The 26459-nt window shown below is 38.4% G+C and overlaps 1 protein-coding gene across 4 annotated transcripts in view; it reads right to left on the bottom strand.

Annotated features, from left to right (window-relative positions):
- The window catches only part of si:dkey-97m3.1 (fatty acyl-CoA reductase 1), a 162498-nt gene that overhangs the window by 89198 nt on the left and 46841 nt on the right, over positions 1–26459 (bottom strand). For all 4 annotated transcript variants that reach the window (XM_059978235.1, XM_059978236.1, XM_059978237.1 and 1 more), the window contains exon 2: positions 12872–13095. In XM_059978235.1, coding sequence (XP_059834218.1) covers positions 12872–13060 — 189 coding nt within the window. In that variant the 5' untranslated portion in view covers positions 13061–13095. The remainder of the gene's footprint in view (positions 1–12871; positions 13096–26459) is intronic.

Below are 26459 nucleotides of genomic sequence, written 5' to 3'. Positions count from 1 at the left end.
AAGACAGAACATACAGCTTCACAGGAACTGAATACAACTATGTATTATGGTCCAGAAGATATCAAACTGACGTCATCTAGTGCTAGAATAAATGTCAAATTCCCAGAAGAGCAATGGGCATTAATTAGTCTTAAGCTATTATTGTCATTGATATCATGAAATTACAATTAAAGACAAGGAAAGAGTAATCAAACAAATGCTAGATGCTAAGACACCCAATCTGCAGCAAAAATCTGACAATGCAAATTCTTAAGATCAGCTGAGTAAGAGCACAAATCGCGAATGGAAATGGGGAGGAAAAGGTTTTACTGCCCAAAAGGAGGCAAGGAATGCAAGTTAAAAGCTGTGACAATGCACACTATAATCATCTACTGTGCCTCGAAGCATGATTAAAGGAATACACACAGATGATTAGGTTATAGGCCAGCAAACTTGAGGAGTAAAAGTAGAAAGATAATAAAATCAGTAAATATAAGGGAAAGCAAAGCATTGTCACTGAACATGTTAAAGGAAGCTATTAAAGATCAAAGTTCAATAATTTAGAATATTATCCCAAGAAATATCAAATCTAGTATTTTCTCTTCTGTAGGTTTTTCTATGTTTAAATGGAATTTCATTGTATCATTTCAGTCTTAAAATCTTCAATGCCTAATCAATTAAATTACAATTGAGTCCGTTAACACAAAAATATGGCTTTATTGAAAAACAATAGGTCCCTTTTGAAGTATGCACCAATATAAATTACAAATTGAAAATTGGGTTGACATTGCTAAGAGGCACAATTGAGCCATTCTGAGCAGGCTGCAATTTGGACAGCACATGTAGATTAGCCCTCCTGTTTCATGAGATGACACTCTCTGCTACAGCTCCCGCAGTACTCACATCCTTGCGGAATCAATTAATCATGTCTTTGCTGAATTGCATTCTTTAATTACACCAAGTGATTCTGTGCAAAGGTAATTAAAATATACCACTACAGAAAGCAAAAGGTAGCCTCTGGCAAAAATCAGTCAACAATGAGTAATCATTCACTTCCTGTGTTTAGCTTGTGAAAATGACAAAAAGCAGAATAATTTCAGAAGTACTGGCCAGGAAATTCAATCACTCCCATCTTCCACGGTTCAAAGGAACTTGGTCTACGATCTCTATTGAATACTAGATTCCTGTCAGCACACAAAACTGTTGTTGGAGCTTCATCACACTTTGCTCTATGCTCCCTGTGACACCATCATTCAATTGTACATCTGTGACAACAAAAAGAATGGGGGAGAAAAAACTGACTTCAACTCATGGAAATGCACAGTCATCAGGGAGGCGAACCCTGGCTGCAGGTGGTGAGGAACAAAGCAATGGCTGCCAAGGACAACAATAGCACCAAGATTTTGAAATGCTGCCTTGCAAATCCCTCAAGTCAGCAAAAGGGGAGATAATCCTCCTTAAAAGGGAGAAAATTCATCATATAAGGAAAAGGTTTCAGAGCTAGTAAGTGCCAACACATGGAAAAGGCTTGATGACCTCACGTATGCAATTGTAACTTGTATGTTTTCTAAACAACATTACTGACATCATCTTTTCTTGCAGGAGAAACTAATCCAGAATTTGAGACCAGTTACTGGCAATGGATGAGGCTAAACAAGCCAACACACCCATTCATCCTTCGAAGACAAAAATTCCTCATCACAGAAACAAAGTTCACATCAATGGTGTCAGCTAATAGAGATGCAGACATAAACATAATAATCCTCTTCCACAACACATCTTTATACACCATGCAATTGAATATATCTAAAGCCTGATTCTCTTCAGCAGCTTCTTCAAGTTTTTGTTCTGGCTGTTCCATGAACACCGATTGTTAAGCAACAATAGTGAAATCCTGAACAATGCACGTCATGCTACCACAAGGCACACACACTCGGATATTACAAGATCTGAGATCAATAAGCATCAAAGCAAGTCTTACCCAGGAGGGAAGACCCACATTGGTCAAGGAATGTTTATATTAGTACAAGTTAAAATGAAAAAAAGGAGAAAGGAGTAGGGAGAAGGATGTGTGTGAGAATGGAGGAGAGAGTGGGCAAAGTGGGAAACGGAGGAGATGATGAAAGAAAGCAAGCAATGAAGAATAGACACACCCAATCCTCTGCCAGGGTATTCCATCATGTCCTCCAATTACTGCCCACTACCATTTACCTCAGGATATTCATCTGTCTGAACTCTAACTTACCTCTCAGACACACAATGCCATCAACTTTTCCAAATTTCTGTTATGAAAGACTAACCCCTCAGACCTTCAACAATAAGACTAGCTAGAATTTTTTCCTTGGAGCATAGGGGTGAATCTATACAGATGCAGAAAATTACAAGGGGCATAGATAGGGTGAATACACACAGTTCTTCCCCCCCCCCCCAGATTGGGAATTAAGAACTAGAGAGGACAGGTTTAAGGTGAAATGGAAATGATTTAATTGGAACTCAGGGGCTGCCTTCTCCCCCTCTTAGAAGGCGGAACATAACTGGAAAGAGCTACCGGAGAAAGTGGTTGAGGCAAGTTCAATAACATTTAAAGATACTTGGACAGGTACATGGGTAAGTTTAGAAAGATATGGGTCAAAAACAGGTAAATGTGAACTGCTTTGATGGGCATCATTAACCACCCAAAATTACAGTCCTAATCATCCCTCCTTCCATAATTCTATCTGCTGTCTATTTAGTCTTGCCTTATTTACTTTTGCCAAAGCTAAAGAAAAGCCACTTGCTCAAAGTGCAGAAGGTTTGTTCCATTTCCCCACAAAAGTCTGAATCTTGTGTGGAAACATCTCACAATTACACAAAGCAGACCAGGACCACCCATGTAATCCCATTTCAAAATTCTTATTCAGATGCTAAGAATTTTCAGTTCACATGATTTCTTATTTCTGAACAGGATTAATAAGTACATCAACCGACAAGACCCAGGCTTAGGGAACTTGGAGAAATGTCCAAGGAGCTCTTGTATATGGCCTTATAACTGTTCTATTTATTAAGTAACAATATGCCGGAGGAACTTTACTGGTCAAGCAGCAACTGTTGAGGAAAGGAGTCAGTAATAATACAAGAATCAATGCAAAACAACAACTCCTTTCTGCCCATAAATTTATTTGACCCGCTGAGTTCCTCCAGCAGATTGCTTGTTGTTCCATATTCCAGCATCTGCAGTCAGTGTCTCTCTCCAGTCCTTTCCAGTAGACTTCCATGTCTAATCCAAAAATTAATTGACTATTTTAATTCAACTGTGGACACCAACTTCCCAAAGAAACCAATAGGTGTTGTGGCTGGAAATATCTTGAACAAACCCAAATTAAAATAACATCTGCTGATAAATTCTTTATGCACAATTCTCTATGTTAGTCCTGACGAAGGGTCTTGGCCCGAAACGTTGACAGTGCTTCTCCTTATAGATGCTGCCTGGCCTGCTGTGTTCCAACAGCATTTTGTGTGTGTTGTTTTCTATGCATAATGCTGTGTTAAAAGCTCCAAGGTGAGTAGAAGCATTGCACTGCCTTCCCAGTTCACTGGAATCCATCCAATGCTGGTCAAGATCAAGAATAAGAATCCAGATATAGGACTACATGTCTATCACTGTATTAACACTGATAGACATAGACCTACCACTACAGAGTGGGGTACAGACTGGTGAGTAAGGATCAATGGGTGTATAACAATTGCATAGGTAGAGATAAGTCTCTCTTTGGCACCATTTACTATCTCAAATATCTATTTTAGAGAGCTGGTGGAAGCATAATAGGCTGCAAGATACAGTGGATTACCATCCCTATTGTATGCTCCTTTCCAGATTTGTTGGAATAGGGCACAGGCATATATATTGGCCCTCGATTGAAATGTGAACATCAAGCATTTGGGGGCAGGGAGGACAGAAATGTTTCCCCCTGAATGACTTGAAGTATTCTGTTCAGATAGTACCTTTGATTGTAATAACAACTGAGATGATTTCAAAAATATTACCAGTTTACAGAAACAAAGGTCTTACATTTTTTTCCTTACTGTTTTTAAAATAATTTCATAATTACATGAGACAGTTTCACTCAAGGCTACATTACTCAAGCATCAGGTAAAATGCAATGGCCCTTTTATTGCCTGCCCATGGTGGGCTTTGTAGGGACTCGAATTTGGTGTGCTCTCAGGGCCCTGATAAAATCTCAATTTACCACTGATCTTTTCCTCATTTCCATTCCTTATTTAACTCTGCACAACAAATTGCAGTGGCTTTTTACCAAGTATCACTTTTCTTTCCCTGAACATCCAGACCTAACTGATGTTCACCTATCAGAACTGCATTGACATGAGGAATCAGTAACCATGTTTCTTCATGTGATTTAATTCAATTTGACCACAGCAAACACCAGCTCTGAAGTTCCTCAGATACTATTCTCTGTGCAAAGGATGTAGAATGCATCGTCAGCTGTAAATACTCTCAACACATCAAAAAGCAAATCTTGAAATTAGAAAACAAGTCATGAAGCAATGAGGTGTTCACCACAGTCTCAAATGTGAAAGCAGGGCCACCTGGATTATGAACGAGTCCATTAAATTATGCTGCTCTAGGACCTTTCCCCATCCAAATCCAACTCAATTTGCATGAATTTAGTACTTAGATATATTCTTGTTACAATAATGATCCCATGACAAAGAGTTTTTGTTTGATTAATAACAAACCTGGCTTGATTTTGAATATTCAAGAAGCAACTGTTGTTCACTGTGTTTGAATATTAGGTACTGTGACAACAGATTACTGGATCATTTCTTGGGAAACCAGAGCCAAATTCCTGCAGACACCAATAAAATGCACACGCCCAGAAGTGAGCCTTGGATACCTGCCATTGCGTACTTATCTAGTTTCTATTAGAATGTATCTGTACTGACAGTTATCAGAAGGAATAATGTGCTTCAACACGCTCTTCTACGTAACAGAATAGAGACTTACGTCTTTATTCCCTGATTTGAACTCTCAGGCTATGTTTTAAGAACCAAATCAAGTAGAATCAGAGCAAGTCTGCCAAGTTTCTGTATTTTTCCATCAGCTTATTGAAGAATGATACTTTAAATGTTTTGAAAGAAAAAGCACTATTCCATTAAATAAGAAACTAACTACATTTGGAACAACCATCCAGCAAGATCTGATAGCATAAAGGGCATGTCAAAGGATTGTAGTAGCCTCATGCCATTTTTTTTTAAGTTTCTAGTTTCTAACCTTTCTCCAAGAGGAGTGATTCATGAGGGGATTCATGTTTTACACAGAAATGAAATTCACAACCTACAAGAGTGGGATTTGAACTCATGTCTCTTATTTACTAATCCAGTAACTTCTGGCTCCACTACCTCACTTTTATGGTTCCAACAAACAGTGGCCGTAAAACAATCTGGTCATTCTTAAATAACAAAAGACAATATAAAATTTCAAGTGTGTTCTTATTGCTCTGATGGCTCCACTGTTAAATACAGTTTCAAATGTTTAAGTGGTAATGTAGGTAACTGTTTTTGCTGAGTTGAATAGTTTGAGGGAAATAGCAGACTTTGCACTGTCACTCTGGTATGATTAACTTACTTACTTAATGCCCATTACCTACTGGTCCTGGAGGCAATGCAGAGGAGCTTCACCAGGTTGATTCCAGAGATGATGGGGTTAGACTATGAGGAGAGATTGAGTTGCCTGGGATTGTACTCGCTGGAATTCAGAAGAATGAGAGGAGATCTTATAGCAACATATAAATTATGAAAAGGATAAATAAGATAGATGCAGGTAGGTTGTTTCCACTGGTAGATGAGACTAGAACTAGGGGACATAGCCTCAAGATTCGGGGGAGTGTATTTAGGACAGAAATTAGGATTCACCAGAGAGTGGTGAATCTATGGAGCTCTCTGCCAACGAAGCAGTGGAGGCTACCTCGGTAACCATTTAAGACAAGGTTGGATAGATTTTTGCATAGTAGGGGAATTAAGGGTTATTGGAAAAAGGCAGGTAGGTGGAGATGGGTCATTGAAGCACACAAACCTCCAAACCACAAGGTTGTGATTCTCTTAAAATGGTAGCAGAATTATAACCCAAGTCAAAACTCTCAGGAAAGGAATGGCTATGGTTGGAAAGTTTTTAAAAAACAGACAATATAGAAAAAAAATTGAGGACCACCTTTCATGGATAGCATATTATATTAACAGAAATGGTGGAGAGAATGATGGATTAGAATAATGGGTTTTATTTAATGGGAGATAGGCATCAATAATACAAGATCAATACTTATTGTCCACTTTTAATTGCCCACAAAATAGTAGCCATGAGCCATCTGCTTGGATTAGTGCTATTCGTCGAATGAAGCTACTTCCACAATATTAGATGAGTTCAGGATTTAGACCCAAGAACAATGAAGGAAACAATTTCCAAATCAACATGGAATGCAATTTTGAAGAGAAAATCCCAAGGCTGCACTTCCCCTTGCACTTTTTGTTGGCAAATATTGTGACTTTAGGAGATATTGCCCGAGTAATCTGTTGCAGTGATTCTCAAACTTTTCTGCTCATAGTCCACTTGAGACTTCCATTTACCTCTGTGGCCCCCACTCTCCATAGTCTCCATTAGCTGCTAAAGTTTTTTTGATCGATTGTACTAATTATTCTAACATACAATCAATATTTATGTTTTAACAGATTATAGGTATTGTTATGAAAAGGGTATATGAAAAATAAAACTACTTCAAACATTTATAACATATTTAAACTTTTATAACATATTGTATTTTTCTGACCAGCAACGAAAATGCGATTAATATGGTTACTTGGGGTATTTAGTGAGATCTTTGTCACTGAGGCAAACTAGTTTTTGAATATCTGGTTGCAATTTGGTTAAAGATTATCGAAGATAGCCTCTTATTGCAACATCAGGATGGTTACAAGCTTTTGATAGCTGGTGAAGAGCTTGACTAAAACCACATTCAATAAGGGGTCCAAATTCCAGTTAAAAACAACTTTGCTTTCTCCTAGAGCTGCAGAAACTCATTTTGAATATCACTAGTTATTAAGAAAGTTTGCTTAATCTGTTACATCTCTCTGCAGCTCAATAAGACATTCTTGCAATGTCATGACAACACTACTAACATTCACCCCCAAATGGATCCACCACCCAATCTGCATCTGCAGCAGGTCTCGGAACCAAAATTCCAAACCAGTCTGCAGTTGTTTCAAATGATCAAAGATATAAAATCAGATTATCTTGCAATTCTATTCCTGCAAGTGGCTAGTGAAGCTGAATAAACTCGCAACGTTCAATACTGCTGCAGAAAAGTTTCGAGTTTTCCAAGGGAAGTGGCAATGGCCTCTTTGCAAGACGAGATTGTAATTTTTTTTTCCTTGCAACTGCTTAATAAATTCACTTCCTCAAATACATCTGACGGGTAAAATGTCAGACTTAGCAGCAACAATTTGTTCTCCAAGCTACTTATCATTTAGAAATGCTACAATACTATCAAAAGCAAAATGGACTTCTTTTCAATATACAAGTATCAGGGATTTAATGGAGTTTGCAGTGGTAGATGGTGATGCAGTGGTAGACTTCATACATTCTTGCCTCTTTGCAGTTTAGCAGTTTCTGGCAAATAACCTCACTCCAGATATGGTAGCCTTCAAATCACATTTTGAGAGTTTTGGAAGCAAACAGAATCAGTCTCCTGCTGCATACTCACTGATTGACTTTGTTGTAGACAGCCCCACCCAATGCATAGGGGGCATATGGCCCACGTTGAAAACCACTGATCTATTTAGTAACTACAGTGAATTTTGTGCAGCCATGGTGGTGCTGGTGGACGAAGTAATACAAGTTTTTGAATTAAGTATAGGGGACTTAAAAAGCAGACTCCTTTCTCCTAGATTGTGTCAGTAGTTTAGTAGTATTCAGTATTGTTGGAATTACACACATCCAGGCATCCTTGATATGTACGGGTACTTTGTAGTAGCTGGGGTGTATGAATAACTTTGCACAGGATACCCAGTTCTTAATTAATCTAATAGCCATTGCTTTGTGGTTGGTACTTTTCAGTTTCAAGTCATTGCTGTCCTCCAGGACATTATCAGTGGGGAATTTGGTAATGATATGCCAACAAATATCAATGGTGGTGGTTAGATACTTGTGGAGATAAATATTGTCTGCTGGCACTTATGTAATATTTTGTGAAAGTTGTTTACTACATAAACACCCTATGCATGGCCACTGTTCAGATCTTGCTGTAGGCAGGAATGGACTGCCTTGTCTGCAAATGAAATTGCACATTGTGTAATCATTTGGAAACATTGCCTCTTCTGACCTTGTGATGGAAGGAAGGTTATTGATGGTGCTGATGGTTAAGCCTAGGATACTACCCTCATGAACTCCTGCAATGTCCAGAGGTTGGGATGATTGACTAATTGCCCTGAACAGGATAATTTCATTTTAATTGCACTTAATTTGATTCTGGCACTTCCCCCCTCTGAAACAACTTTCTCCCCTTCAGAAAAACTGTTTCAGATCCCCCGAAATCAAGGTACACCATAATGACTGGTTTGCCTCGATGAAGCCATTGAATGCTTTGTAATGAAATTGTCAATTTTCAGGGCAATATCATTATCAAAGTAAGAGAAAACTATTGAGAAATATACCTGACATAATCAACTATATTAACCTGGAATATAATCACTATGTACTAGCTATTTACTACACTATGCAATCACTCTTATGTACTGAATATTACTATGTATTATTTTACTAGACACATTTTGCTATGTATTGTTTTACTAGATACCTTGTATTCTCTTAGCTACATACCATGGCAGTTAAAGAACATCTGTTTAGCATTAGCAGCACTAATTAGCTGAAATGTACCCCATATATTATACAATAGAATGGCTTATGAAGAGATAACGGTGGCAGACAGGATGGTATGAACAGGAAATGTAATGTGAGGGAGGTTAAGGGAGGCTGACTGAGAAACAACCGTGGCCAGAAATGAGGCCCAAGATGTGAACTGGAAAGAAATACTGGTGGCGCACCGAGAGCTAGGCAAGAGCATTTGTTTAGTTAATGTATAGATGATATGCAACTAAAAATTGATTGGGTATGCTGATAAAACCGAAATGTAACTGAGATAAGAAATTACAATAAAGAATGCTGTACACCGGAGCTCGGTGGGCTTTCGGTGACAAGTTCATTGATTGCCTCAGCCTTTGTTTGCAAATAAAGGTTTAAACTTCTCAAAGAATTGTCTGCGTCTCCTGGTCATTTCAAGTAACCACGACAAAACAAGCATGTAGAATTTTGACATAATCATATCTTAATCATCACAATTAGCCCCAAGTCAACATATCCTACAGACTTTGTAACTTGAGTGTCTACACTCACTTCAATTACCGAGAAGGAAATTCTAGAAGGAAAGAACTCATTTACATTTGCGAAGGAAACATACTCATAGAACTCTGAACTGACATCTATAACACCCTTTCCATATTTATCATTTAAACAAAGACTTTAGACAAAAAATAACTGACAAATGTAAAGACATTAACTACTATATTTGTAAGGACCAGAAATGCAAATTAGTTTAATTAATTAAGCTACCTTCAGCAGAAAGCACAAAAAAATGCCTTTGAGGGAGGACCAAGTAGTAATAGAACCTGATAAAAATGTGATTAATAATGCAAAAAGAATTCTAGCATTCATAAAGCTGTATCGGGTATAAAACCAGGAAAATCAAGTTGAAATTATAATAAATTCCATTTGGGCACAACAATGTAATTGTGTGGTTATGGAACAGTGTTACCAGGGGTTTTAGCGAACAATTAGATTGGAGAAATCAGGTGCTGTGTAGAGCAAGGAAGGTTGAAAACAATTGAAAGAGAAAAGCTGGAGGAAAGATAGAATACAGATTATAAAATACAGATTTAAAGTGATGAGCAAGAAAATACAAGGGTTGCAAGGAAGATCTGAGTACACAGAGTGCTTATGATGCAAATTCACTGCTTGAAAGTGTGGCACAAGTATGGTCAATATAGTTTTCAAACAGAAATAGTTAACATTTGAGGAGAAATATTATGCAAACAGAGAAAGGGGAATAGAACCCCTCGTATGCCTTCAGAAAGCCAAAAGATACTTGTTCAACTCCAAAACAATTAAATAATTGCACGTAACTGAAAGGTTTATCAAATATAACTAGTGATTGCTTTATATATTCCTTCACACGCCCCCCCCCCCCCACTGCCAGCAATTCCAAATAAGGTTAATTCACTTAAAATCAGATGATTCAGAGAAGGCAGGGTTTCTTTGTGATTAAACATACTCAACTTGGAAATTCACAAATGACAAGGTAGATGCGTCCCTGATCTGAAACGTTAACTGTCTTTCCACTGACCCCAACCATTTCCTTAGCATTTCCAAGATCTGATCAGGAAGTCGCTCTTTAAGCCACACTTTTAACCACTCTTTAAGCAAAGAATGCTATGGAAACCTTGGTGCCCAATGCATGCGCAAAGTATCATAGGCAATTACATTTACTGTTTTGCACCAGAAACTGGCTAAGTTGAGCTGCTTGTTTACGTACCAACTATGACCTGGAACTGCAAAGGTTCAATATTTCATGACCTGAGCAACTAAACCTAGGAATACTCTACAATAGAAAAATAACCATATACTTAACATTAAAAAGCTGTTATAAAATGTAGAAACAAATGGTTCAAAGCTGTTTGAATCTGCTGCCCCCTCGCAGATATTATAGTCAGCAATATGCAAATCTTGAGTTGGAACTTGAGGAGGGCAGAGGGAGAGAATGGGAATAAAACTAATTATGCAGACTGGAAAACCTATGTAACTTGGGACTCACTTTCAACAGGAACATCAGTGGGACCCAGAATAAATATTTTGCCCTGATCACCATATTCTAAAATTCTGTTTAAGAATTAAATTTTGTCCTGCAGTGCTTAGCCTTAAGTTTAATCAGGATTCATCCTTTGCTTTTCTCATCCTTTCTCTTCGAGAGAAATTAATAATTTTCAGATCAGAGTGACAACCATGGAAAGGATTACAATGAACAGATTGTGAAATGTTCTGAATATGTACAAGTATCCAGAAGTGAGCAGAGGGTGTCATATTGTGGCTGATTGAATCTTACGATAGTACTTTACTTGAAAATATTTTTAAATATGTGAAAACTTTATACATCTCAGGCAATAAAAGTCTAAGTTATAAAACAAGGCAACAGGCCCTTTGGCCCAATGAATATGCCCATCCAAACTAATTCCATGTGCCTGCATTAATTTCATATGCCTCTATGCCCTGCTCATTCAAGTAGCTGCCAAAATGCCTCAAAATATTCTTACTGTTCCTGCCACCACCTCCTCCTCTGGCAGCTCACTCCAGATACCAACTATCCCTTGATATTTTTATTCCAAATGAGCCTTCAATACCCTCCCTGTACTTGGGCAGGCTCATAAAAATTTCTCACATTCCTGATCAAGATAAAAGAAAAATATTGCTGACAAACAATTATTTTCTACTCTAGTCTTTGTTTTATAACTTCCGAACTTTATGCCTTTATTTTCCTATTAAATTGCAAATTCCCCATTCTACACATCCTATAATGACATTGGGCTAAAATCAAACTACATCTTTCTCTAATTTATTTTTCTCATAGTTGCAGGACTCGTCGGCCTTGAGTTGCTTCCTGCCACTCAAATTTGTAATGCGGTCAGATGGTTAGAGCAGGGGATGGCAAAAACATTATTTACATATGAGGGTAGCACTTTCAGCACAGATCCAACAAAGATACAGAAGAGAGCAATGTAGTGTCAGAGAAAACTCACAGCCAAAGTCTTCCCATACCCGTCAGGTTTTAAAACTCACTGGCTTCACCCGATAATGCTTTCCTCCTCTTTTCAACCTTCATGACAATTTTCCCCCATTTCCCCCAGGTTGCTTAGGAAAGGGCCCAAGGTCTGAATCAGTGAATGAAAACTCATGAACAGGAAAGAAATTCTCTCATCTGCCTAGTAAACACTTCAGCCTATCTGCAATTCTTATAGGCATTTTATGGCTAAATACCATTTATTTTGGTATGCAAATAGGTATCAGAGAAATTTGGTAATAATTCATTGCTCTTTTCGGCAATAAATGGAATAATGACTGAGTTCTTCCAGCAGTTTATTTTTTGCTGCAGATTCCAGTGACTGCGGTATCATCTCCATGGAATAAAACTAATGCTTTCTGGAGTGGAAAAATTACAAATACTATAAATCAGAAGTATCCTAGAGGCACTAAGCAACATCTACTGAGTCCCAACATTTCCTCAGATGCTTTTAGAGATACACTATGGAAGCAAACCCTTTGACCCTGGCAGCCCAGGACCATCAATCATTCCTCATCCACTGTCACATGGAGAGGGGCAACAGCAAGTGAAGGCCACGTTGTGCCCAAGATAGTATTTGTCAAACCTATACACAGTTCAGAAAAAAGGACTTGTACAAATCCTTTTTTTATTCTCCTCACATGCTCATCAACTCACAGCCACGGCGTGATGCCTTTGGGAGTTTTTGGACACCCCGGTCTCTTGAAAGTCAGCTTTAACACTCTGCTTCCAAAGTGCTGATCATATAGAAAAATCAGAAAGGCAACAGTTTTCATATTTAAAAGGAACAAAATACTGCAGTGATAATGACCATTACCACACTAGTATCCACACTATTAGTACATTTGTGGTGGCAGTCAGAGTAATATGGCATATGAAATCAAGAAACTGTACAAACTCTAAAATACTAATATCTAGTTGCTTTTCTGAGAGTCTTTTTTTTTTTTGCAACACCATACCTTGCACTTCATCATATCCATGACTCTTTCCTGCATTGACTGTCCAGCCTTCGGCCTCACCAGAATGTAGATGGCATTCACCTTAGGGCAGGCTCGCAGCAGCTTCTCCACAAGTACTTTGCCCATGAACCCCGTGGCTCCTGTGACGAGCACATTTTTTCCTGCGTAATATGCAGCGATTGATGACATTGTGAATGGCCGTTCTTCCCCCTCTTGTAGTCTTCCTTGATTGGGGAAAAAAAATGAGATTACTTGTATATGAACTATATACAAAGAACATTTACTTTTATTTGCCCGTCTTTAGCCCTTTTTTGTGCCATATGAACACTTGGCATGTAACCACATGTACTTTCACCTAAATATTAATTTAATTTCTCCCTCCAAGTTATGTTAATATTCTTTAGAAAAACTGACCAGGCTTTCATAGGCAAGTCTCCTGGCTTGGAGGCTTAAATACCTCAATGACATTGCCTGGAGTCAAGGTCTTGTTATGCCTCGGTTCTTGGTAGTGTCACTCATGCCAAACACGTCAAAGGGTAGAGGTCCACCAGGATCAGGGGTTCAGCTCAGGGCTAACAACACAGACTGGTAAAACTAAAGTGTTACAGAAACAGCAGCCCTTCTACATCTGAATGGACAAGGATAGATGTAGATGGAGGACCTCAACTGCTGCCCTAAACACCAGTGGCGTAATGAGCAATTACTTTCACAGGCAAGACAATTAAAGATCAACTACCAGGGAGGAGACTAGTTTGAGATAAATTTGTACAAGCATCCAACTGCAGATTTTGATGTTGAATTTGTTCTGATTTGATACACAGAACTGGAATAATCAGCTCTAAATGGTCTTTCCTTTAGAAAATGCCACTGGACTTCATTCTTGGTCATCTTTAACCAATGCCTTTAAAATATATCATAAGTGACAACTATGGAATTGCCATTAAGTTTTCCCAAGATAAAGTCTTACAATCTTCATGAATCTATTGAGGAACTCAGCAGGAAATATATCATGAATAAAAATAATTCACCTATACAAACTAACCTTGTGAGCAAGAAAATAGGTGAATTGCAGAGCTACATAGGATATCACAGACTGCTATACTCAGTACCACTAAAACTTTGACAAAGAGGCTTATATAGTTGGAAATCATCTCTTAAAGTTTACCTTTAACTTCAGCTCTGGAGGAACAATATTATGATTTTAATTTTTAAATTAAGCTCCTGACATTTTGAAGTCTTCCCCTAAAATCTGTGACCTCCTAAAATACTCCAATTATCTATTCTTACTGTTAGTGAGGATACCAGTGCAAGTTATAACAAAGGACACCAATCTACAATTCTAACTACATTAAAGTTGGGCGGCAAGTACCTACATTTTCCCCACACTACCACAAAATCAGGGAGCGCATGCTAACATTTCCAACATTTCCTTGCTATGCCAAAGAAATCATTAGAGTTCAGTTGTCAAACTTTAATCTTTAAAAGCTATTTAAGGCAGTTTTTAAAATCTGTTTATAGAGTGCACTGTATTGCCACTGAATAAAACTTCAGCTGCCAAGATTAAACTGTTTTATTGGGATGTTTGGGTAAAGCAGCAGAATTTCAAAAAAATTCAGAATTAAAATTAGAGGTTAGCAGTAATCACTAAGCTGGGGATTTCCACATATGAAGTAAAATACAAATTGCTATAATTAATTCTCTTACTTGATCATATGAGAAAATGAAATATACACTCAGAGGACACATTATTAAATACAGGAGTGGACCTTGCGTGTTTTCTGCTGCTGTAGCCTATCCACTTCAAGGTTCGATGTGTTCAAAGTGAAAGAAAATTTATTATCAAAGTACATATATGTCAACCATATACTACCCTGAGATTCACTTTCTTATGGGTATATAGAAAGAAACAATAAAATCAATGAAAAATTCCAAAGGGACAAATACCCAACATGCAAAAGACAATAGACTGTGCAAATACAAAAAAGTAAAAACAAAGTAGTAATAATAATAATTAATAAATATTGAGAACATCAGTTGTAGAGTCCTTGACAGTGAGTCCATAGGTTGTGGAATCAAGTTCAGTGTTGCGGTGAGAGAAGTTATCCTTTCTGGTTCAAGAGCCTGATGGTTGAGGGGTAGTAACTGCTCTTGAACCTGGCAGTGAGGGTCTTGAGGCTCCTGTACCTCCTTCCTGATGGCAGCAGTGAGAAGCACGGTCTAGATGAAGGGGGTCCATGATGATGGATGCTACTTTCCTCAGACAGTCCTCCTTGCAGATATGCTCAATGGTGGGAGGCCTCTACCGGTGATAGACTGGGCTATATTCCCAGGGTTATGTTGTGTACTCAATGTTTATCTGCCCACCACTGTTGTAATGTGTGGTAATCCAAGTTATTGTTACATTCCTCTCAGCTTGAACCAGTCCGGCCATTCTTCTCTGACCTCTCATTAACAAGGCAGAACTACTGCTTACAGGATGTTATTTTCCCCCTCACTATTCTCTGTAAACTATAGAGGTTTGTCCATGAAAATCCAAGATCATCAGCAATTTCTGAGATAATCAAACCACCCGGCCTGGCACCAAGAAACATTTCACAGTCAAAGTCACTCAGATCACCTTTCTTCCCCATTTTGATGTTTGGTCTGAACAACAACTGAACCTCGATTATATCTGCGTACTTTCATGCTTTGAGTTGCTGCCACATGATTGGCTGATTAGATATTTACATTAATCAGCAGGTGTTCCTAATAAAGTGGCCACTAACTGTTTTCAATCTAACTTTACCCTCTGAAAGTTGTTCAAAGTTCTGTTAAAATCTTCTGGCTTTGTTGTGTATGAGGATTCTTCAATGTGATTGGCTACTCAGCCAATCTGAAGATATTACTGTTGTTAAATGCCAAGCCTCCCCTAGATACAACACCTGAAATTAACCAAAGTCGGGGAAAGAAAAATATCACACCAGGCAACACTGGACAGTTCAACCCACAGAATCCAGGTAGCTGTGTTAGAGTAATCATGTAATACAGCCATCTCAATGAGAATGGTTCCATTTAGTATCAGAGAATGTAGACAGCATACCACCTGAAATTCTTGCTATTTGCAGACATTCATGAAACAGAAGAAAACCACCAAATAATGTATGGAACAGAATACAAGATCATATGTCCGTAGTTTAAGATAACGTATGTCCAGAATTTAGAAAAACATGCAACAGATGAGAAATCTTGAAGCCAACTTTAACAACTGTGTAAGAATATATACTTGACAAGCCTGTAAGAATGTTGGTAATAAAGAAACAGCTAGAGTTAGATGATAAGCTGAAGGAATCTTGATAGAAACAATGGAAGGAGGGTGGGATTGGTAAATTTTGAGTGTAAGAGAAAATACAAATTTAAGTAATTTCAAATGATACCCAACTTTAAACATGGAAGACTTATTAAATCAGTTTAAAGTGGTATGGTGCCAAATGTGGAAAAAAGCCCACTGTCTAACACTGACATAATTGGTCACATCAGTGTGCAATTCCTAGACAATGTCTTACATTTTTTTGAACAGATGTATCTCTGCTGGCAGTCTCATTGACAAGACGAAAGAACAGCTAATGTGAGACCTAGCCTATTTGTTTACTGATATCAATGGAATGATTGCACTGTTGGTTCCTAGGTGCAAATCCTTAATTCCACTTGTAAAACAATGATTTATTTCAAATGAGAAATACAAGGGAAACTAGATACTGTGCACTAAATCTATTAAAGAACAGAGGTCTAAGTAACAGACGAGATACCCACTCAAGTAACTTCACAATAAACAGATAGTTCCTAATATCCTTTTAAGTGAAGGAATACACCCAGTAATCAACAGGCCATTACAATTGCCCCTCATCATACAAGCTGAACACTGTTGAACAGAAATGCAACCCCATTAGTTGGTGTGAAATAAGTTCTATAGCTGTAACATGTTGAACCCTGCCTCAGAAATTTATTTCAAGAACCTCAATGGACAGAATTTCGGAAAGAGAGTGTAACAATGCATAACACCACAATGTAGCTCATTGAGCTACTAATGAGTATGTATGCATTAATTCAATCCCTCAGTAACACCCTGTACAAAATGACCTTCAATGAAATGCCAAACTGAAACATTTTAAACAGCCAGAACAACTTAAATTTGAGCAGGAATAAAAAAAATATTGAACATTAGTGGATTATCTTACTTGACTTGAATTTAGTGCTTCTCATATACACCAAGCTTCTATGTCAGGATAAAAGCCCCATAACAGCAGACCATTTAAACCCCAAGTATCAGTGTCTGTTGGCATGTTCACTTAATCTGTTTAAAGATGAGAAAATGAAGACAGGAAAGCTTTGAGAATGAGTTGGGGTGGGGGGGGGGGGAAAGCATGAGGAGGGAGAGGCTGACAAATACCAGTCAATATAGCTATGCGATCAGGACGAGGAGCTTCCCAACAAATTATGAGCTATCTTTAGTAATTAATCTGATTCTATTGAACTGTTAATTACTTTAGACCTTGTTGTGGTAGTGGGTGGTGGTGAGTGGGGGTGTGTGTGTGCCTGCCTCGGTAAAACAGCATCGATCCCTTTGTCATCAACTTTTGGGCCTCATTTCATCTGGGTATTTATATTTTAATCATGATCCATTAAAATCTAGAACTGTACTGTGCATAAAAGAGTCTTGAAAACTTAACATCAAATGAAGATGAGATATTATTTAACAACCCTCATCTACTAAAGCATGTTTAACAAGCATTTTCTAAACAGCAAACAGAATTGTTAAAGTAGTAACAGTAATAGTCAGGAGAACAGAAAAGAGATTCTGTGGACGTGAATGTGACATCCAAATGGTATGATGTCTCCCAGGTGCCAGGGACAGGGATGTCTCAGATTGCGTGCAAGCATTTTGGAAAGGGAAGGGAGAGCAGCCAGATGTCTCGGTAGATATTGATTGAATGCCTACGAGATGGCTTTTTAGAGCAGTTTGTCATTGAGCCTACTAGGGGATCAACTATACTGGATTGGGTGCTATGTAATGAACCAGAGATGATTAGTGAGCTTAAGGTAGAAGAACCCTTAGGAACCAGTGATCACAATATGATTGAGTTCAACTACAAATTTGATTGGGAGAAAGTAAAGTCTGACGTAGCAGTATTTCAGTGGAGTAAAGGAAATTACACTGGTATGAGAGAGGAGTTGGCCAAAATAAATTGGAAGGAAATGTTGGCAGGGATGACAGCAGAGCAGAATGGTGTAGGTTTCTAGAAACAATTAGGAAGGTGCAAGATAGATGTATTCCAAAAACTGAAGAAATACACAAATGGCAAAATAGTTCAACTGTGGCTGAGAAGGGAAGTTATAGCTAATGTAAAAGCAAAAGAGGGCATACAACAAAGCAAAACTTAGTGAGAAGACAGTATTGGGAAGCTTTCAAAATCCTGCAGAGAGCAACTACAATATTTAGGAGGAAAAAGATTAAATATGAAAGCAAGCTAGCAAACAATATCAAAGTGGATAGTAGAAGTTTTTTATGTAAAAAAAATGAGAGTTCATATAGGACCGCTAGGAAATGAGGCCAGAGAAATAACAACAGGGGCCAAGGAGATGGCAGATGAACTAAATGAGTATTTTGCATCAATCCTCACTGTGAAAGACACCAGCAGTGTGTCAGATGTTGAAGGGTGTGAGGGAAGAGAAGTGAGTGTAGTTACTATTACAAGGGAGAAGGTGCTCAAAAAGCCGAAAGTGACAAGGGTATACATGTCACCGGACCAGATGAACTGCACCCTAGGGTTCTGAAAGAGGTAGCAATAGAGATTGTGGAGGCATTAGTAATGATCTTTCAAAAATCATTGGGCTCCGGCATTGTGCCAGAGGACTGGAAAATCGTAAATGTGACTCCACTCTTTAAGAAAGGAAGAAGGCAGCAGAAAGGAAATTGTAGACCAATTAGTCTGACCTTAGTGGTTGGGAAGATGTTGGAGTCAATTGTTAAGGATGATGTTATGGAACACTTGCTAACACAGGACAAAGTCAGCATGGTTTTAAGGGAAAAACTTGCCTGACAAACCAGTTGGAATTCTTTGAGGAGATTACATGTAGGATTGATAAAGTTGATGCAGTGTAAGTTGTATATTTGGACTTTCAGAAGGCCTTTGATAAGGTGTCACACATGAGGCTGCTTACCAAGTTAAGAGCCCATGATATTGCAGGAAAGTTACTGGCATGGTTAGAGCATTGGCTGATTGATAGGAGGCAGTGAATGGGAATAAATTGATCCTTTTCTAGTTGGCTGCCAGTGACCAATAGTGGTCCACAGGGGTCGGTGTTGGGACCGCTTTTTTTATGCTGTATATCAATGATTTATATGATGGAATAGATGGCTTTGTTGCCAAGTTTGTAGATGATACACAGATTGGTGGAGAGGCAGGTAGTGTTGAGGGAACAGGTAGGCTGCAAAAGGACTAAGATTAGAAGAATGGGCAAGAGAGTGGCAAATGAAAGACAATGTTGGAAAATGCATTGTTATGCACTTTGGTAGTAGAAATAACTGTGCAAACCATTTTCTAAACAGGGAGGATATCCAAAAGTTTGAGATGCAAAGGGACTTGAGAGTCTTTGTGCATTACACTCTAAAGGTTTACTTGCAGGTAGAGTCAGTGGTGAGGAAGGCAAATGCAATGTTAACATTCTTTTCAAGAGGTTGAGAATATAAGAGCAGGGATATAATGCTGTGGCTTTCGAAAACAACAGTGAGGCCTCACCTTGAGGGCTCCTCATCTAAGAGAAGATGTGCTGGTATTGGAGAGGGTTCAGAGGAGGTTCACAAGGACGATGCCAGAAATGAAAGGGCTATCGTACGAGAAGCATTTGATAGCTCTGGGTTTGTATTGGCTGGAATATAGAAGGATTGGGGCAGGGGGGGCCATCTCATTGAAACCTTTTGAATGTTGAATAGCCTAAACAGAGTAGATGTGGAAAGGATGTTCCCCATGGTGTGGAAGTCTGGGACAAGAGGGCACAGCCTCAGTACAGAGGGGCGTCCATTTAAAATAGATGCGGTGAAATCTGTGGAATTTATTACCACAGGCAGCTGTGCAGTCCAGGTTATCCTGTGTACTTAAGGCAAAGCTTGTTAGGTCCTTGATTGGACACAGCATCAAAGGTTACGGGGAGAAGGCTGGGGTGCGGGGCTGAGGAGGGGATAAAAGTATCAGCCACGACTGAATGGCAGAGCAGACTCAATGGGCCAAATGGTCTAATTCTGCTCCAACGTCTTAAGAAAAATAAGACAGAGGGAAATTTTTTGGGAGGCTGTGAATTGATACATTATAATGATTTGCCAGAGTAATTTGTAAATGAAATCAACATGATTAGAGGGTTTTGCAGCAACTGGGTTAAGTGAGAGGAGTTTTACCGGAGCATTGTTGTATTCAATGACAAAGGCAGGAAGCCTATCCTACTACACTACAGACTGGCGAGCAAAAATTCAGAAAACAGTTTCTGGTTTTGTCATAATCTGCAGATATACTCAATCAGGATTTTAAAAAAATTAATCACCAAGAATATTCTAGTTGGCACCATATAATTTTCTGAACACTACTATGTAACTTTATGTTTCACTTAGTAAGCAAAGTAATTAACTTTTGAAGGATCAATGCTAGGCTTTATTCCTCTCTTTGTAAAAGTTAACTACCTCAATCAATAGTTTCTGCATTTACCTCAGATTTTCAGAACTTTGGTTTTGGATAAGCTAGTGTTAAAAAGGTGAGTTGCTGGGCAGCACAGCTCTTTGTGGCTGTCAAACGCTGTATCTCCAAATAAAAATTAACAAAAATTGACTGAAAGCACTGGAAAAGGTTTGCAATGAATACAAATTCATTATGTTCGCAGTCAGTAAATTCTGAAACCTGGATATACATACCAAGTTATCTTAAGAACAGCGATGTCAAGACCTATGAGAGTTAGCTCCTGTCACAAAGTGAATTACAGAAACTGGGGTTCTTTTCGTCTTTAATGAAGAATTCATACTTAAAAACGGTTTGATGAAATTTAAAATAGCATTTTCTGATGCAAGTATTAATAATTAAAAGGCACAAATTTCAGATCATTGCCAAATTGGAAAAAAGGGGGTTTGAAAAAAAATGTTTAAACAGAGGGTCAGAGAAACAATGGGCAGACATTGAATTCATGTTTAACAGGGAATTAAATAAGAAATATGGAAATTAAGTGATGAGTCATCATAGGTAATAAAGAGGAGACTTCATGCTGTGAAATTTATGGATTTTATGAAACATTATATGAAAAATCCTTCTGAGATCATGATCCATTTTATCTTGTCTGAGCATTAGTATTCTTGTTTCCATTATCACAAGATTGGGGTTTCATTAATACTTAAACTAAGTGCTTCACTTTCAAAGAGGGACATTGACTATCAAAGGCTCCCTGTTTTCCACTTTTTCAGATAACTGGTTGAGTGCAAGAAAAAATGCAATTCTGTTGTGAAGCAAACTTAAAGGTATTTTAGCACAGTTAATTATTGCAAAGATTTTGAAATAGCGATAAGCATCTGCCAAAGGGCAAAAAAAGTGTAACCCTAAAGCCTACAAATAAAATACTGTAATCATGTTTGAATACTTTTTCTCAAAAGTAATTTAAGTCTATTAACATGTTTCCAGCTACTATAAAGTTTAAGTGCACTATATTACGTACACAGAATAGGCTGTAACATCTACTTAGTACCTGTGTAGCAACTGGCCTCTTCCTTTACGATGCAATGTAACAAAGATCATCCATTTATCCAGGGAACAATTTAAAATTAAGAACAGTCAGCTTATCCTGATAGAACTTTACAGTTATTCATCTGTTACTGTAATAGATTAGCAGGTGGCTGACATTGCAGAAGGGAATTGACAAGTTTCTCCAAGCTGTTGTCCTTTGCACAATATTACTGCTCAATGGCTGTATTAACTGCTTTCCTTTTGCTTTCCTCTTATACTGCAAATTAAATCATGTGCTTCCATACCCAAACAAATTTCAGAGGAGTCATCATCTGTCATAAACTATGTATCAGCTACAGACAAGTAGCTTTGACCTTCAAATATTCTCCAAATATAATACATATATTTCTTAAAATGTAACCAATAAATTTCTTTACTAATTATTCCTCACAAATGAATTCCAAACATTATTCAATCAAAGATGCTTAGCCTGTCATCTGAGCTTATGATTCCAGTGAAACCTACATCCTGGAACAATGCGACTTAAATTAGTTTTAAATACTCCGCAGAAAGACTCTACCCCAGATGCAATGGGTATACATCCCCAAACCAGGGTTTCCTGAACATTTCTTTTTACTGAAAAGCAACCTATTATTCTATTCCAGTGGAGCTCTAGACAAACTGATGAAAATCTTGGTAATGTAACAGAATTTTGTGGACCAAAAATCCTGTCCCTGTGTTGTGCTGTTGTACGTTCTAATTGCAACCTTCTAAATGATTCTAATAAGTACCTGCTCAATCCTTGTGAATTTGATCATTGTGACCAGTTTAATCACTTAATTATTCACTGTGGTAAAGTACAGGCTCTATGTTTAGACTGCAGTTTTTCTATCTATAAGGAATAAGCCCAGCTCTGGGAAGTGGGAATCCAGGAAGAAGGAAAAAAAGAACAAATCCAGGAAATAGTTGAAGAGAAACAATTAATGTTTCAGTTTTCAACTTTTTTTCAGAACACAGAAGTGGGATTTACTTGTTCTATGTGACCTGCTAATGAGCAGTTAAATTTCACCGTGAGATTTCAAGAGGCCAATGGAAGATTCTGCATTATATTTCTTCCCCACCCACCTTTCTTTCACATCATTCTTTCAAATCATTTTGCTGCAGCAGGTCTCAGTCTGATATAGTATTCACCATATTGCAAAAAATATCAACCAGCTATAAATGATTTTATTATTGTTATTCATCATTTTGGTCTCCATCTTTCAGGAAATTTCTTTCGGAATACAGCTAGGCTACAGCCAAACCTGGACTGCAAAAAACATCAAATTTCACCACCCTCTGGCTAATTGTTCACAGATGGTGCGAAGATTGGTGGAGGGCAGGTAGTGGTGAGGAAACAGGCTGTAAAAGGACTTCGACAGATTAGGAGAATGGGCAAGACAGTGGCAAATGAAATACAATTTTGGAAAATGTATTGTCGTCCATTTTGGTAGCAGAAATAACTGTGCAGACTATTTTCCAAACAGGGAAAATATACACAAATCTAAGATGCAAAGGGACTTGGGAGTCCTTGTGCAGAATATTCTAAAAGGTTTACCTGCATGTAGAATTGATGGTGAGGAAGACAAATCCAATGTTAGCATTCATCGAAGAGGTCAAGAATACAAGAGCAGGGATGCGATGCTGAGGGTTTCTAAAGCAATAGTAAGGCTTCTGCGAACAGATTTGGGTTCCTCATCTAAGAAAATGGATGCTGGCATTACAGAGGGTTCAGGAGGTTCACACGGATGATTCCAGAAATGAAAAGGTTATAATACAAGATACATTTGATAGCTCTGGATCTGTATTCGCTGGAACTCAGAAGAATGAGGAGGGATCTCATTGAAACCTTTTGAATTTTGAACAGCCTATTAAGAGTAGATGTGGAAAGGATGTTTCCCATGGTGAGGGAGTCTAGGGCAAGAAGGCACAGCCTCAGGATAGAGGGGCATCCATTTAAAACAAAGATACAGAGAAACTTTTTTAGCCAGAGGGTGGCGAATTTGTGGAACTTACCACTACAGGTAGTGGAAGAGGCCAGATTGTTGTGTGTACTTAAGGCACTGCTTGATAGGTTCTTGAATGGGCACAGCATCAAAGGTTATGGGGAGAAGGCCGGGGAGTGGGACTGAGGAGTGGAAAACAGGATTACCCATGATTGAATGCAGGAGCAGGCTTGATGGGCCAAATGACCTAATTCTGCACCTATGTCCTATGGTCTAATTAAAGTAAACAACAGTTTTTACTGAACATTCATATTGCAGTACCATATGCAGGTCTAATGCCAATTCTATGGCCCAAACAATTAGCAACAAGTTGTTAATAATATGATTAATATTTAATTAATTGCTAATACAGGTGGGTAGGGGAGAAAATATAGTATTGAATCTTTTCTTGAAATCTGACATCGAAGCTTAAAAATCTCATTAGCAACAACAGACTTAATTTTTTCTGAATCTCTAGTCTGACAGATAACTTTCGTAGGACGTGCCATAAAAGACAAAATACAGTGCTGTTAATCCACCTCTGATCAGCAGTTTAAAATGACACCAGTGCAATCCATTTGGAGGTTGCAAATTTAAAACACACCAGGGTAAACTAAAAATCTCAAAATGGATCTGGAAAACAAGAAAATGTGGTAAATATTCATTAGGTGGAGAGATGAATTAAGTTTAACATTTTACTTCAAGAACCTTCCATCAGAACTAAGTGAGTGGCTGCATGGACAGAGAGAAGGTACACCCAGCTTCCCAATGTAGGAGATTGTAAATGTTTGCTCTCTGAGGTAACAGGACATAAAAAATCTAAGAACAGATTATCGAACACTCAGAGGAAATAAAGCATGCAAACTATCATCCTGTCATAAAGACACACATTAGTGCCATTAAAGTGTCCTCAACAATGGCTTCCACTCTGCCAAAGCTTACAAGGTTCTCAACCATGTTTTCTTCATTCCCTGCAATAATGAATTTAATCCATCTTCTCCTAACTATAAAATGGGTGCAGTGACCCTCATCTTCAATCTCACTAGTATTCACATCAACCAATCATCCATGGAATTCAAAATTAGACACATCTGGATCAATCCTTCCATCAGCCCTATTTTACCTTCCAAATCCTTCACCTTCTGACAGCATTTCATATGCAACTGCAGGAGATTTAACACCTGCTTTTTAAAATCTTCCTTTCCCACCATCCAGGCACCAAAACAGTCCTTCCAGGAGAAGCAGCAATTCACTCCATTTCCTCCAATTCAATTAATAGCATTCAATCCTCATAGTGCAACCTCAAATACACTGAAGAAACTATAAGCACATTAAGTGATTACTTAGAGAAACCCCCCTATTCTATAAAATAAAGGGCAACCCCGGATGTCTAGTTGCCTAATTCTCCATTCCACTCCTCCTTTCCCCTTTGACCTACACTGGGGCAACAATGCCTAAATGTATGTTTGAACAGCATTTTGCTTTCAAGCACATTATAGTCCACAGAACTTTAAATTTTGTGATTTCTGCTCACCACCCATTATTTCCATCCACTGGTACTCTCAGTGTTTCTGAATCTGCCCAAGCGCTTGGATTACCAGATGCTACCGACTAAGTGCAGGTAAATGAAATAGGTATAGATGATTATTTGATAGGTTGGTATGGACATGACGGCAGAAAGGCCGGTTTCTGTTTAGTATGAACATGTGACTCTACCTTTATTTCAATTGCTTTTATTTTCTTGTTTCCAAATACTAGTTTTGATGTAGTTGATGTTTTGACAACTATAGTCCCCCACCCTCTCGCAGACATTTCCTCCCCTCTCTGACCACACCCCTGCATCTTAAAAACACATTTTCTCACTTTTCCAGTTCTGCAATTGATCCTTACCCTGAATTGCTAACACTGTTTCTCCCCAGCTTTTACGTGACCAGCTGAGTGGTTCAATCATTTTTCATATTTGTGTTATAAATACCCAGCTTGTTCACCAACAAAAGTGCAGGGAGAACAAAATAAAACACTTCCTCCTCATCTAATGCACGGAACCACCTAAACGGGTTCTCGCCATTCACTTGTCATCACTTCGGGATTCCACCTCACAAAATTAGCCACAGGTCAGAGCTTTCCGATTCTGATTTTCCCTGATAATTAAAAAACCTTCTGTACCTAATTAAGTAGCGACTGAGTGCATGTCTGTGGTCTTCTGCTGCTGTAGATCATCCACTTCAATGTTTGACTTGAGTGTTCAAAAAGATACTTTTCTGCACACCACTGTTGTAACACATGATTATTTGAGTTACTGTCACCCTCTATAAGACACAGTATCAATTGAGCCACTCGGCCCATCAAGTCTGCTCCACCATTTTATCATGGCTGATTTATTAAACCTCTCAAACCCATTCCCCTGCCTTCTCCCCGTAAACACTGATGCCCTCTCGAACCAAGAATCTATCAACCTCTGTTTTAAATATACCCAATGACTTGGCCTCCACAGCAGTCCGTGGCAATGAATTCCAGATTCACCATCTAGCTAAACAAATCCTTCTCACATCTGTTCTAAATGGATATCCTTTCTACTCTGAGGCTGTGCCCTCTGGTGCTGGATGCTCATTTCAGGAAACTCCCTCTCCACATCCATTGTCTAGGTCTTTCTATATTCAATAGGTTTCAATGAGATTCTTTCCCCCCAAACTTCCATTCATGCTAGACTCCAGCAAGTTTAGGCCCAGAGTGATCAAATGCTCCTCATATGTTAACCTTCATATTTCTGGAATCATTCTTGTGAACTTCCTGTCCAATGCCAGCACATCTTTTTCTCAGATTAGGGGCCCA

This window comes from Hypanus sabinus, chromosome 8 (assembly GCF_030144855.1).
Source record: "Hypanus sabinus isolate sHypSab1 chromosome 8, sHypSab1.hap1, whole genome shotgun sequence".
In the NCBI taxonomy this organism is placed as follows: domain Eukaryota; kingdom Metazoa; phylum Chordata; class Chondrichthyes; order Myliobatiformes; family Dasyatidae; genus Hypanus; species Hypanus sabinus.
Note: the sequence above shows the minus strand (reverse complement) of the source record. Positions and strands in the feature narration are given on the sequence as shown.